Genomic DNA, 14,923 nt, shown 5'->3' on the forward strand with positions numbered 1-14,923 from the left:
TGGTCTGGGCTGTATGGTTCATGGTCTGTATGGTCCCTAATTCTAACAATATTCAGCTGTTAGTTACTGGCAAAATAAAATGTTTACTTGAAAAACGTGCAACCCAGTAGTTGCAATAGTTTAACTCTAAGCTTCATAACCCAAAATTGAAAGGGTTGCTGAGAGTTGAAATACGCCGTCTTTAGTCCAAATCTGCAAAATTTGATCACCACAGAAAATGCTAAGGAACACCACGGACTCTAGATTACACGGATATGAAACGTGTGTGTGTATTTGAGATTTATTTACAGGTCGTCCAGCGTCTTCTCGACTACAGATGTATCGACCTGCCTCGGATATGAAACGGGACCGTTACGCCAAATATCTTGTTGTGTCTAAGTCACGTGACCGTGTCGTAACTATCGATCTTTTATCGAAGCGCCGAGGTTATAAATTTGATGTACCCACTCACGTATTTTGTTAAATTATATTTTCATTTCTAGGCCGATTTTGACAAATTATATATCATTAGAAAGCTTACGTAACGTTGTTTTCAGATATATAAATATATATTAAGTTTTTCTTCTGATTTCGGCAGCCCGGCGAGTTATAACTTTAACTTTTGCAAATAACATACCGTTTTGGAGTTTTAGAATCTAGATTTACGGTTGACATGTTCGTACTTTATACCGATTTGTAGCGTTTATATTTGGAGTTCAGTTTTAAAAATAACATCTTGCTTAGGAGAATAGAATTCTGTATACGATAGAAAAAAAAATTGTTTAAAAACGAAAGTAATTAAGGAATGAAGGCGGGAAAATGTAGCGCGCGTTCCTAACGCACTGAACTGATGCTACGGTCTTGGCGATTATGCTTTTGTTTAGATACCGGCCATTGAATTTCCTTTGCCATGATTATTATATTTTTTATGAAATATATTGAAATATTTTGTTCTAGAGACATATCCATACAGCTAAGTATTAATGAAGCTTAATAAATTTACGATTTCAGCTCTTGATTATAACACAGAAAGGGTGTTAATTTTATGATGAAACAGCGTATACAAATGTATAGCGGACCCTCTTGATATTTTTCGGCTTTGCATACTTCAAATATAATGGGTGTCAAAACATTCATCGTTTGTTGTTTATTATCAAAAAGGTAATTATGTAAAATTATATGAAAGGTTATTAACCATAAATTATCAATTAATTAAAATTATTTAAAGATTCTTGAAAATCACGGTCAACTGTCTATGCATGTATATTGAAATATCTTTATAAGTTAACAGAGTTATAAATATATAGAATTCTAAATTAAAACTCTGTATTATTTGTATTTTTCGGAAAGATTATTTAACCCCGTTGTGGTCAAATGAGAATGCTGTTTTTAATTATGTTGTTCCGTACACTACCATACACTCTTTATAGGACTACGAAATGACGGAGTTTTTTTACCGGTACCCGCTTAATACGTTAAATGTTAAGTATTAGATTTTTTAAATGTTTAAAATGTACATGTATAGGTATTAAGCACTTATAATTATTGTGATTTAGCTGGCTGACATCTATACAGTATTTAGTTTATGGCAATCTGTATGGGCAGATGACTATAAATGTTTTTAATACGCTACATATCTTATAAACGCAAAATTGAGTATTTGGCGTTACATTACTTCAAGAAATGACCACTAATACCACGAAAAGACATGGAGGTATCATAAAAAGTGTAAACTGACCAGACATTGCCACCTGTGGTTAGGGACCAATATACAAGTATAGGTCCCTGCTGTGGCGTATGACACCATAGTGTTATTTAGTATTGGTCGGCACAGTATCTGATCATAACGAGATAATTGGTTTGTGCTGAACACAGGGGCAATAAAACCACAGATCTATCAATAAACAAGATTATTGAGATATCTTTTATTGAACACCGCGATAAAAATGCTCAAACCATGGACTCTAGATTACACGGATAAGAAACATGGCAACATTCTCAGAATCATCACTGCTATATGTGTAATCACCTAACAATTCGTCCAAAAATAATTTATATATTTGAGTTGAAGACGATGTACTGTTGTTTAAGTCTGAATAAACTATCTGTCTGCCTGTCTAAATCCAAGCCGTCATCGTCCCGGTGAAAAAAATCTGATTTTCAATAGTTGGACATGATGCCCTGATGTCAAAATACGAAATGACCCGCGTAACACGGACCGTGATTTTCAAGAATCTTTAATAAATTGATAATTTAAGGTAAATAACATTTCAAATAATTATACATAATTACCTTGTTGATAATAAACAGCAAACGATGAATGTTTTTGACACCCATTTTATTTCAAGTATGCATGCAAAGCCGAATAATATCGAGAGGGTCCGCTATATACGCTGTTTCATCATAAATTTTACACCCTTTCTGTGTTATAAACAAGAGCTGAAATCGTTAATTTATTAAGATTCATTTATAATAAGCTTTATTGATATGTTTCGTGAACAAAATACTACAATATATTCCATAAAAAATATAATAAGATGGCAAAAGAAATTCAATGGCCGGTTTCTAAACAAAAGCATAATCGCCAAGACCGTAGCATCAGTTCAGTGCGTTAGGAACGCGCGCTACATTTTCCCGCCTTCATTCCTTAACTACTTTCGTTTTTAAACAATTTTTTTTTCTATCGTATACAGAATTCTATTCTCCTAAGCAAGATGTAATTTTTAAAACTGAACTCCAAATATAAACGCTACAAATTGGTATTAAGTACGAACATGTCAACCGTAAATCTAGATTCTAAAACTCCAAAACGGTATGATATTTGCAAAAGTTAAAGTTATAACTCGCCGGGCTGTCGAAATCAGAAGAAAAACTTAATATATATTGATATATCTGTTTACTACGTAACGTAAGCTTTCTAATGATATATAATTTGTCAAAATCGGCCGAGAAATGAAACTATAATTTAACAAAAGACGTGAGTGGGTACATCAAAATGTATAACCTCGGCGCTTCGCTGTACGCTAATCGTAAAAGATCGATAGCCACAACACGTTAAAACGCGCAGTGGTAAAACATAAAATGTGTATTTCTTGTGTTTAACTCGCTATAAATCCATCAATAACAACGGGAATATACTAAAAGTTATATTTTTTTGAAAGAGGAATTAATAAGCAACAAGATAACGTATAAACCAATAAAATCGGATGAATAGTTTTTGCATAAGATTGAATTTACTACAGTAAGGGTCAAATACTCGATTCATCTCCTGTCAATATACACTCCGTGGGAACACTGATACTGCAAAAACTTATCAGCGTTACTTTGTTATTCTTTGGCACGCTTTATACACCATATCGGGAAACTGTAATAATGTTGCCGACTTAAAGTGTTGCTATGGGTTAGGTTGCAGAACACCATGCTATGGGTTAGGTTGCAGAACACCAATATTTAGCACAACATGGTGATATTTGCATAACCTAAGTCAATAACAATGTTGAACAGATGTTGAATATTTACACTGTTCCAAATTTCAAAATGAAAATGTCAGCAAGAATAGTGTGTTGAAACATTGTCGTGTTTTTTTAGGTTGCATGCAAAAGATAATGCCTGTATGGCAATACAGGTAAACTTAATGTGTTTTTTAAGTTTATTAATCTTTTTCCTTAATTGGTAATCGACAAGGTCTGTTTAGTGATGCGCACAAAATCTGTGAGCAGAAATGCGCTTGTGTTTTTTTTAAGGGTGCATATGTACTCCCAGAGCCGTCATAGCAAAAATTATCAAAGGCTCTGGGAGTTCGTTTATATGGACTAGGAACCCAGTGATTTCTTAAAATAAAACATTGTTTTCAAGCATAAGCACCCTCAGAGTCCATCGTTTGCATTCCTAGAAAAATCGCTAGGCATTAAGCAATATATATTAGTAATACTTCGGATAAAAAGTTAATCCGAAAAAGCAAATAGACAATATATTGAATGATTCTGAAACAATGCAAATCTTGTAGTTATGCTGACGTTAAATTCTTCACCAACAAAACTTTAAAATCAACTGTCATCTTACGACGATGTGCCATTTTTATTTTCTCTTTTAAAGTTGATCGTTCGCATGTTGGAATATTGAAATCCATGGGGGCTGACATTTTTGATACGGTCACATCCAACTAAATTTCTATATTTTACAACCGGTATTCGAGCGACGAGCTATTGCACGACGGTTCTACATCTACATCATACGTCGGCGCAATCACACTTGATTATTACGCGATGGGTGGTGCTAGGTCAAGAGAAAGATATGAAATGATAGGATAGATAGAAGAGATTTGATAGTTAAAAGGGTGTACGGAAGAAACCCCCTCCGGAAGAAACCCCCTTCGCTAAAAACGGCAGGGCGGAAGAAACCCCCTTTCAAAGTTTGCATACGCGGAAGAAACACCCTCGCTAGTTTTGCATAGGCGGAAGAAACCCCCTCGCTAGTTTTGCATAGGCGGAAGAAACACCCTTCCATAGCGGAACAAACCCCCTTCCAGACGATTTAGTTACATTCAAACGCACGGTAATTGTTTACAGAAATTCACCTTCATTTTCAGAAAGTTCCCGGGAAGCATGATTGCATGATTCAATTTTTTTTTTAAGACGAATGCTTCGGTTATTGAAGGAAAAAATATGTACGAAATATCTTCGTCACTATCGGCTCTGGGCGCTAATTTTGTGTTTTAGTTATTTTTATCAATCTAGTACAAGTTAACGCATATAAAATGGTATATTCTCACTGATACGAGTGCAAGACAAATTCACACGAGCATCTCATCATTAACAACTTGTGACCATATGGCCGGTACACCTCTTTACTCAGCACATAACAGTTTGGAAATAGATTTTAGCACCTTCATTTAATTATATAAAAGGTCCTTTAATATACCGGCTATTGTAGATAATGATGAGAAGTTGTGTCATGATCGGCGCCTTTGCGGCTCGTGTGAAGTTATGTACAGTTTTGTTTAATTACATTAGCATTCGGCTATAATTGTGTGATTTTAGGGAATTATTTTATCTTTGTAAATAAATGTAAATATATGCCTGTTAATCTTAAATAAATGTGTGTCTTTTTTCAACAACAAATTGTTTATTGCTTTTTAATATATGCTTGTTTGAGATCTTTGTAAATAAATGTAAATATATGCCTGTTTTATCATGAAATGCGTGTCCTTTTTTGCAACAACAAATTTTTAATGTTTTCTAGTATATGCTTGCTTGATCTTTTTCTCAATAAAAAGGGCGCGACAATTATGCAGCATAGAAAGCGTGGGTGTATTGAGCGTTGTAACAAGCACACAACTAGTCAGGGGATTGATGCATGTTCGGAGGGAATATTTTATCAAGTCTATTAATAGTCACTTATGCCGAAATTTATTTGATACAAGAGAAAAAATGGCAAGGTTTGTGTTAAAGAAATTATTGAGAGCTTTTATCGTTAATATTTACCAGAAAGTGCTTTAAAAATGTTATGAACGGGATTATCGGGAAATGAATATAAACTTGAAAAGTAGCAAGCATGCAGTAATAGAGTCGGGTTGAAACGGATGTATTGGGGAATCGTTCGAGTCGGGATTTTACTACCTCTGCGGGAAAGACTTAACACTTAGGAAGGGGGTTTATTTCGCCTCTCTGAAAACACGAAGGGGGTTTATTTCGCCTGTCTGAAAACTCGAAGGGGGTTTGTTCCGCCTATGCAAAACTAGCGAGGGGGTTTCTTCCGCGTATGCAAAATGTGAAAGGGGGTTTCTTCCGCTATGCCGTTTTTAGGGAAGGGGGTTTCTTCCGAAGGGGGTTTATTCCGGTAATCAGTTAAAAGTATAGAGATAGTAAAAAGTTTAGCCAGCTTCATTTTCACCTCTTCAACACATCCTCTTCGGTTACGGTAGCCGCGGCCGGTACAGCAATGGGAATCACTAGGGGTTACTTGGAGCTGGACACCTAACAGTGATTAAAAAGTGAGTGAGGAAAGCCCTTGCTTGAAGGATACCAAGTCAGGGGCCTCTGCGACTGTCGCAAGGAGGTGGTTCCAAACGGATATATTGCGTAGGAAGAATGAAGTCTTGTGGTAGGATGTGGATGTAGACAGCTGGTAGTACTTCTTATTATGATCCTTAGAGCGACTTGCGGCTTGTATAAGGTATTGGTTGGGTGGGATATCCATCAGCTCATTGATGATGTTGTACAGCATGGTGAGTTGCGCTTTGGTCCGTCGTGATTCAAGCGTCTCCCACCCCAAGTGCTCGATCATGGAGGATACGCTGCTGGTGTTGTGGTATCTGTTTGTTACATATCTAGCAGCCCTCCTCTGTACCATTTTAAGCTTATATGTCATGTCCTTTGTAAAGGGTTCCTAACTGTGGACCAATACTAAAGGCTTGGCCGGACAAGAGAGGTGTATGCCGTGATCTTAGCCTTCTCATTGCTGACGCATATGTTGCTGGAGGAAGCCGAGTGTGCTATTTCCCTGTTTTACTATTATGTCCACATGGTGGTTCCATTAAAGGCTTTGGGACAAGGTCACTCCCATGTACTTGGTAGTTGAGTCAGACCAGAGGGTTCCTCTTTTTGTGGACACGTTGAATGCTACACTTCTCTGGGTGAAAGTCCATATCCAATTGTTTCTCCCATTCGGCTAGCTTTATCAGGTCGTTTTGTAGGATCTGGCAATCTTCTTCCGAGTTGATTTCCCGACACACCACACAGTGGTCTGCAAATAGCCTTATTCTGGATGTGACATTTAGTGGCAAGTCGTTGATGAAAACAAAAAATAAAATGGGTCCGAGGACGCTTCCCTGGGGACTCCGCTGATGACGGGGGCTGGCTCGGATGTTGCTCCATCAACGACTACCGTCTTTGTGCGATCTGTCAGAAAGGCTTCAATCAACTTCAAGGTGTTGCCCCTGATGACATAATGGCTGAGTTTGATGAGCAGGCGACTGTGTGACACCCGATCGAAGGCCTTGCTGAAGTCAAGTACAGCAAGTCATGTTGTTTATGGCGGGCCTTGGAATGGACGAGCTCATTGGTCAGCGTCAGTAGCTGGGTTACATTATATGTGCGAGCATGACACGAAAACTCTGCGGATATTGCTCTTACTAAGGATGAGGAACACTTATTTAATTATGCAGTTGGTGTTTGCAAACTTATGAAACATAAATCCCATTAATAACGATTTCACACAATTATTTTCATTATGTGTTTATTGAAACGTGTATGTAAATTGTATCACCTTCATGAGTACCCGCGTCAATCCGAACATAGTATAGTTGCAATGAAATACATACACAGATACGACAATTTGTGGATATATTTGAATAGCAGATCACGTCACAACTATGTGTCCGTTTAGAGCAGTGGTTGTCACGTGCGCTTTTCACCTAGGCCATATTAACTTCGAAATACACACACAGGTCCGGTATACGCACACTCATTAGAAAAAAAAGATATGGGAAACATTCTTAAAATTGGGTCTTGTAAATCTGCTAAAATAAGCAGCATAGTTTGATACATTACTGTTAACGCGAAAATGATAACAATCTTTAAACGAACCAGTCACATAGTTCAGGGACCTATACAGCGCCCGCATAGTTGAAGATATTTCATATTTTTATGAATTTCATATAAAGTGTTCACGATTAAATAGCTTTGTGGTATCGTGTTTATGTCCCTTGTTTGTTATTAACTTCTGTCAGGTGTTAGAGAGAGTCAGCAGTCGATCTAGAGCGTGGAAAGAAATGGCTATATTCGGAGAATAGTATGTGTATTCACCAAGGCAACATATAATTGTAACCTTTCGAAGCACTATAAAGTGAACCATATTTAAGTATTACCTTAATATCTGTTGTTGTTGTGTTTTTTTTTAAGATCTCGGCGATCAAATTTCATATTTCTTCGTAAATCGTACATTATAGAACGTAGCCGTTAGGTTGATTACATGCGAAAAATTATAATCGCTTATGGAAAACCACTAACGACAACAGTACACAAGCCGATAAAGTTATGTTTATTTGCCCCTGTTCGCACCTTGTATGACGTCATTCCTCCATGACAGAAAGAAAATCATGAAAACTCAGTGAATAAAGTGGTATTTTGACATGTTTGATTTTTGATCGAGAAATGACTTCTATGGAAAGCAAAATGGAAACTTGTTCATCATCCGATGAACGTCTTGATCTGAAAAAGGTGGGGTTACTAGAGAAGTTAATCTATCAATTAATTCAGGAAGCGACGGCCATTTTCATGATTTTGTTACAAATTCTGTATTACCCGAATGATTATAGCCGTTGTATTTTCCTTGATAATATGCTGCTTAAGTACAACTTATCCAAGCTTTAGAGATATTTAAACCCGATTATACCCATTTTGGAATGTTATTTGAAAGAATGTCTATCCGAATATGTGACTTGTGTTCTGTTCATGTATTAAATTATGACATGTGTTGAATGAACACCATAGCACTACTAAAACTTAAAAGAAGGGCTCTAGTGTCTTGAACATAATATTGTCTAACATGCGGTACGGCCTTTAAATCAAAGGAATGGATGAACGTTTTTCTTCATATAACATTTTGAAGTGCCCATGATTTGAATGCCTATCCAGTCATTACACCCCCAGACGTTACACCCCTAGTCATTACACCCTCTAAGCCTGGACATTACACCTCTCAAGGTGTAGTCATGACACCTCCCAAGATACTGATTAGATTAGTAAGGTGTGATCACACCTTCCAATAGGTAACTTATGAACCACTGATTGTATGTAAGATGACACTGATGAGATTAATGGTTGCTCAAGTTATTTAATTGAGCAGCCATCATCTAAAAGTGTGTCATTTACATTACAAGCCCAATCAGTGAATATAAGTTATTTATTTGTTGGTGTGATCATACCCACTCACTTATGAGTATAACCAGTGCTCCAGCTAGGATTTGAAAAGGGCAGGGGGGCTTTTTTGTCAAAAGGGCACTTTCGACGCGCAGTATATTGTCAAAAGGGCACTTTCGACGCGCAGTATTTTGTGAACGTGCCGTTCGAGCGCGCGGGTGTTTCTGGAATGCTTCCTATTGCATGTTAATTTATATGTTATAAATAATTGTATTATTCTCATTATTATTAAACCATTCAAATATAATGTCTACAAGGAGGATTAAAATAATTACAATGAAATAAGAGATTTATGAATAATCATATTAAAAAAAAAAAAAAATAATAATTTTTTTTTGAGAGGGGGGGGCAGGGCGGGGGGTCGGGGGGCAGGGCGGAGGTTCGGGAGGGCAGGGCGCGGCGCCCTTCGATTAAGGCCTAGCTGGAGCACTGAGTATAACTACAGGGATTTCAATAGATTTTAAAAACCAGGAGTCAATGACCCCTGGACAGAAATTTTGAGGAGTCAAATTGAAAAATGTTGGGGTCAATTTTGAAGTGTGTTAATTGTGTTTTTGTCTGTATTATTCAATGTTTTAGATAAAAATATGCTCTAAGAGTAACAATATATCTTAAAAAGTTAGACTGCTTTATTATATAATAATACCATGATAGATAACACAACATATTTTAATGAATTGGTACATTAAAATCTACAAGTCTCTTAACACATTTAAGTAATTTAAGATATGTGCCGGCAGCACCTTTTCATCACATATTTATTGTCATTATATTATCATCATGCCTATGATAACTTTTCTAACGAAACACAATCTAAATGCATGGAACATCTAGTATATCTATTTCTGTTTATCCGATTACAATACATGTCCGAAATATGTACACTTAAGAATGCCTTACCTTTAATAATCCAAATTTTTCTTTTTGTTATCTGGTTTAACAAACCTTATTAAATGTTTGTTAAATCCAGATAATGATTTCTCCATTATTGAATCACCGTTACTTGCAATTTGAATGGTCAGTTTTGAATTGAATGCGGGTTGAATGTTGCGTCCGCCATTTACAATGTCAAAAGTAGCAATTTAATTCTGCTCGGATAATTTATATCTAATCGAGGAAATGTGTTTTCTCAATGTTTATGTGTAGTATTATGACTTGTTAGTATCAAAAATGAACTGTGATTCCATTTTATATAAGATGGGTGTTACTCGTAATTATCAATGGATTAACAACTTGCAAAAACTCGCCGGACTAGTGGATCTACGTAATTAATAGACCTTTGATCAATTTTGTTTTTTATTTAATTACTTTTGCCGACTTTCTTTAACCGTGCCGTCTGCAAAAAACCCTGCTATTATCGGATGGTCAATCAATTATCACGTAATCACGTATGCTAATTACCCAGTTAGTGCGCACGCACTATTTAGAAGGTGACATGTGTATTGGAAGAGATCAGATAAGATAAACAACGCCCGGGATAGTCCCTCGATTATAGACCGAGTTTCAAATACTGAAACATTAATTTCAATTAGGAGCACAGCGGAATTTATTACCATGGAACTCGAGATGTTAACTGACTTGACGTACGGGTCAAATTTTCGATGCGTCAAAATGACTCGCGGCAGAAAAAAGGATTGCGTCAAAAACGAGTCATTTTTAATTTGCACGCGTCAAAACGCAGGATTCTGCGTCTATTGAAATCCCTGACTATCTTTGTTGCATGTTATAGGTTAAATGAAATTAATTTAAGTAAAATGTTATGGTAAATTATACTTTATTAATTGATCCAAATGAAATGCTACATTAACCAAGAACTTTAAAATGTTTGTTTTTTCAGTCATGCTAAGATATTAAATCAATGATAATAGCTTAGTTTGATAGAAATAGAAGTTCTTAAAAGTTATCCTTTAATGGAGAATTTATTTCAATCTAATAAATAAAATTACTGTAAAAATCTTAATTTATAATAACAAATACAAGAATAAAATATTTTTGCATATGTTACTGTATATAAAGATTTTTACAGAAATACTTGCCAAAGGTAACAAATTAAATAAATTATCATTAAATGAGCATGCAGCAAAGAAAGTCAAGCCTATGATGAAACTGATCCAATTTTTGGTGGGCTATTGTATTGCCTTTTACAGGAAGTGTCAAATACTTGTGAAATTCATTCAAACTGGAATGCAGCAAGAATGTAACAGACCATATTTGATTATCCAAGAACTGCCAATTAGTCAGTGACACATACCATGTATGATACAAAGATGTCGAATCTGTATTTTTATACTTTGAAAAACATAAAAACAAACATGCATGGCAAACATCGATACAATTGTACATGACCAAACAATTATAATTCAAATAATTTTAATCTGATAAATTGTTCTATTTTGAAAAAGTAAAAAAAACAAAATAAATGGCAAACATCGGAAAAAAAATGTCACAACCATACAAATATAATTCATCGAATTTTGATCAGTTAATTTTTCTATTTTGAACAAAGTTAAAAAAAAAACATGGCAAACATCGATAACAATAGACACGAACATTGCAATTTTCTTACCAACAGATATATTTCAAAAGGAGAGACAAAGCAGCAAAACACACTAAACATTTTACACAAAATTATACATAAATTTAAAAAGTTTTTTTAAGAATACCAATGTAACTCATTTAGATATGCAAATTAAATGATTTAACATACCCACAAACATTTCACATATTCATATCTAATATCACATCTAGTCACACATAAGTTAGAAGGAAAAAGCTATTGTAAAACAATTGTAAGGAATAAGAAAAAAATAAACGCAAACAAAAGTACATAAATAAATAGTACGCTTATTAAAAAAAATCCATCACATATAAAATCTAGTATATACACAAACAAGACGCAATTGTTCGAAGTGCTAATATCTAATTTTACCAAACTCTTTTATTTATCAAGTAACTGGCCTTTTTATAAATTGCTATTAAACTTTGATCTAGCCAACTGATGAAAAATACATCACACCTACTTTAATTGGCAACGCGATTTGTGTATATACTTTGCAAACTGATTGAACATCAATAAAATATGTTATAATATACCAGTGCCGAAGTGACTAACTGTGAATGCCAGACTGGTCAAACCCGAGTACCCAAGTGGCACTTTTTTACGGTGCCGAATTAACCAGATGCCGAAGTGACTAGATACCTAAGACAGACATACAGACAAACCTGATGGGGCATAGTATATTTATTTAAATGTAGGTTCATAATAATTACTTTTTAAGTTCAAAATTGATTTTTTTTATGGCAATTACTCTTTTCAACTCACATGCATGATCATTGAAACACAAATTGATATTGACTTAAGCATAGGAACCCAGCACAAAAAATCATGGGATACGGATAAAACCCCTCCCGGACAAAAACCCTCCCGGACAAAAACCCTCCCGTCATTTTCATAGGGGGCAGACAAAAACCCTCCCATGAAAAAACGGGGGCGGACAAAAACCCTCCCATGAAAAAAAGGGAGCGGACAAAAGCCCTCCCATGAAAGCAATTAAACACCGACAAATGTAATTGTTTCACACAGTGTTGCATTGATTAATCCGAAAAATTTACCCATTGTGTGTATTGTGTTTTTCAGGGGTGTGAAATTGAAAGAAGAAAATGTGTATCGATTAACTGTATACATACCGCTTTTCTAATGTGCATTTATATCCGATAATCCAATATCATAACAACATCAATTAAAACTCGTGGCTCAGATTTCACGGGAGGGTTTTTGTCCAGTCCCCTTTTTTCATGGGAGAGTTTTCGTCCAGTCCCGTTTTTTCATGGGAGGGTTTTTGTCTGGCCCCTATAAAACTGACGGGAGGGTTTTTGTCCAGTAGGGTTTTTGTCCGGCATTCAAAAATCATATATGATACGATATATAATATATTTAAAGCAGGAACATCATTAATCAATTGAAGTGTGCCCCATTATACATGTAGGTGTGATCACACCTTAGTAATCTAATCAATTATGTATACGGTGAGCTTATGTGATCGTGTGATGTCTGGCGTCCGTTGTGCGTGCCTGCGTGTGTCCGTGCGTCCGTCCGTCAACAATTTGTTTGTGTAGACAGTAGAGGTCACAGTTTGCATCCAATCTTGATGAAATTTGGTCAAAATGTTTATCTTGATGAAATCCGGTTTGGGATTGTATTTGGGTCATCTGGGGTCAAAAACAAGGTCACTAGGTCAAATAATAGAACAACCTTCTGTAGACAATAGAGGTCACAGTTTTCATCCAATCTTTATGAAATTTGGTCAGAATGTTTATCTTGATGAAATCTGGGTTGGGATTTTATCTGGGTCATCTGGGGTCAAAAACTAGGTCACTAGGTCAAATAATAGAAAAACCTTGTGTAGACATTAGAGATCACAGTTTTCATCCAACCTTTATGAAATTTGGTCAGAATTCTTGATGAAATCTGGGTGGGATTGTATTTGGGTCATCTGGGGTAAAAATCTAGGTCAAATAAATAGAAAAACCTTGTGTTGACAATAGAGGTCACAGTTTTCATCCAATATTTATGAACTGTGGTCAGAATGTTTATCTTGATGAAATCTGGAATGGGATTGTATTTGGGTCATCTAGAGTCAGGAACTAGGTCACTAGGTCAAATCATAGAAAAACATTGTGTAGACAATAGAGGTCATAGTTTTCATCTGATCTTAATGAGTCAGGTGAGCGATTCAGGGCCATCATGGCCCTCTTGTTATTTTAAGTAATAGATGATTCAGAGGTTTAAATTGGGATTTAATGCATTTCAAGAATTAATAGATGCAGATTCTTGCGTTTTGATGAAAATGCAAATTTTTTCCTTTGCATCATTTTGGCACATGGCAAAAGACACATTTTGCATCCTGCGGCAAAAGTGTATCCAGTTTGTGTTTGTATGTGGAAAAAAGTTTTATATGTATATTGTGTAACAAATACATAATTATTAGGTTACACATGGTTGTTTTTATAAAAACATAGGTTCGTATTCATACACGTCACTCTAGCATGTAAACAGCATGGATACTTGATACATGTCCTTCGGCAGGGGTATCGCAAGTGGGCGAAATGAGCGATTTCTTCCCCAAATTAATCTTCACTTCACACATTAATTTCATGAAGTCAAGTGACTTCTCCTCCTTTTAATGATTTACTTTGTGCCAGACATTGACAATTAAAATCAATTTGATGTGGAGAATTGGACACAGGAGGATTCTCAGCCATTAGTGCCCCATGTACAGGTCATGCAAAGTTGAACATTCAAAAGAACAGTCTGGAGCTATTACACTTCTTGAAATTGTTAATAGATGATGCCTTGAATTATTGCCTTCTGCATGCTACCAATAACTATGATTCAGCAATGTTAAATGACCCATTAAAACAATACTAAGGAATGATCAAATGGGAAGATGTAACCTAGCAATTGCAATAAATATGGGGCTCATTTACAGGTCAGATTCAGAATTTCTGCTGTAAAATGAGATTTTAAATGAATTTTTTATTTAAAACAAATATTTGTAACAAAAAATGAATTTGATTTAATGTTGAATTGCTTAAAATTAACAAGGAAGTAAAAAGATTCTGAACATTACTGGCTTTTTACAATTGAAGTTTATTTGAAGAGTTGATTGAAAGCTGAACAGAAACCACTAAGTTGCTGCAAAATATACGTAAAACTAAGATCTATGACGCAAATGTACCATTTCTCCCAAATATGTTACCAATTCTCCCTATTTTGGCTTTAGGGAGAAGTGACTTCTCCCTAAATTTTGAGCCTAGCTAGACCCCTGCTTCGGTCATCTTTTAATAACCTCACATAATGATCAAGCACAAGGCAATAACACTTGATAGTTTTATGTGTCCATGCACTGCACTTACCGACAGGCAACAAGCATTGAATGTTACCTTGATTGTGTAAACTAGTCATTGACACTTCTGTTCTAATTGTAAACAAGAGCCTGTTATGAAATAAATACAAAATAGAT

General features: G+C 35.6%; 2 protein-coding genes across 6 annotated transcripts in view; one reads left to right on the top strand and one right to left on the bottom strand.

The window, feature by feature from the left end:
- LOC127842883 (ribonuclease P protein subunit p30-like) overlaps positions 1-4,209 on the bottom strand; it is a 40,944-nt gene extending 36,735 nt beyond the window's left edge. For 2 of the 3 annotated variants that reach the window (XM_052372650.1, XM_052372651.1), the window contains exon 1: positions 4,042-4,209. In XM_052372650.1, the coding sequence (XP_052228610.1) occupies positions 4,042-4,120 (79 nt within the window). In that variant the 5' untranslated portion in view covers positions 4,121-4,209. The remainder of the gene's footprint in view (positions 1-4,041) is intronic. The other variant, XM_052372648.1, reaches the window with a different exon arrangement.
- A 1,628-nt stretch (positions 4,210-5,837) lies between these two features.
- The window catches only part of LOC127841546 (F-box/WD repeat-containing protein 1A-like), a 35,669-nt gene continuing 26,583 nt past the window's right edge, over positions 5,838-14,923 (top strand). For 2 of the 3 annotated variants that reach the window (XM_052370440.1, XM_052370439.1), the window contains exon 1: positions 8,032-8,198. In XM_052370440.1, the coding sequence (XP_052226400.1) occupies positions 8,133-8,198 (66 nt within the window). In that variant the 5' untranslated portion in view covers positions 8,032-8,132. Of the gene's footprint in view, positions 5,972-8,031; positions 8,199-14,923 lie in introns of those variants that run through there. The other variant, XM_052370441.1, reaches the window with a different exon arrangement.

This window comes from Dreissena polymorpha, chromosome 8 (assembly GCF_020536995.1).
Source record: "Dreissena polymorpha isolate Duluth1 chromosome 8, UMN_Dpol_1.0, whole genome shotgun sequence".
In the NCBI taxonomy this organism is placed as follows: Eukaryota; Metazoa; Mollusca; class Bivalvia; order Myida; family Dreissenidae; genus Dreissena; species Dreissena polymorpha.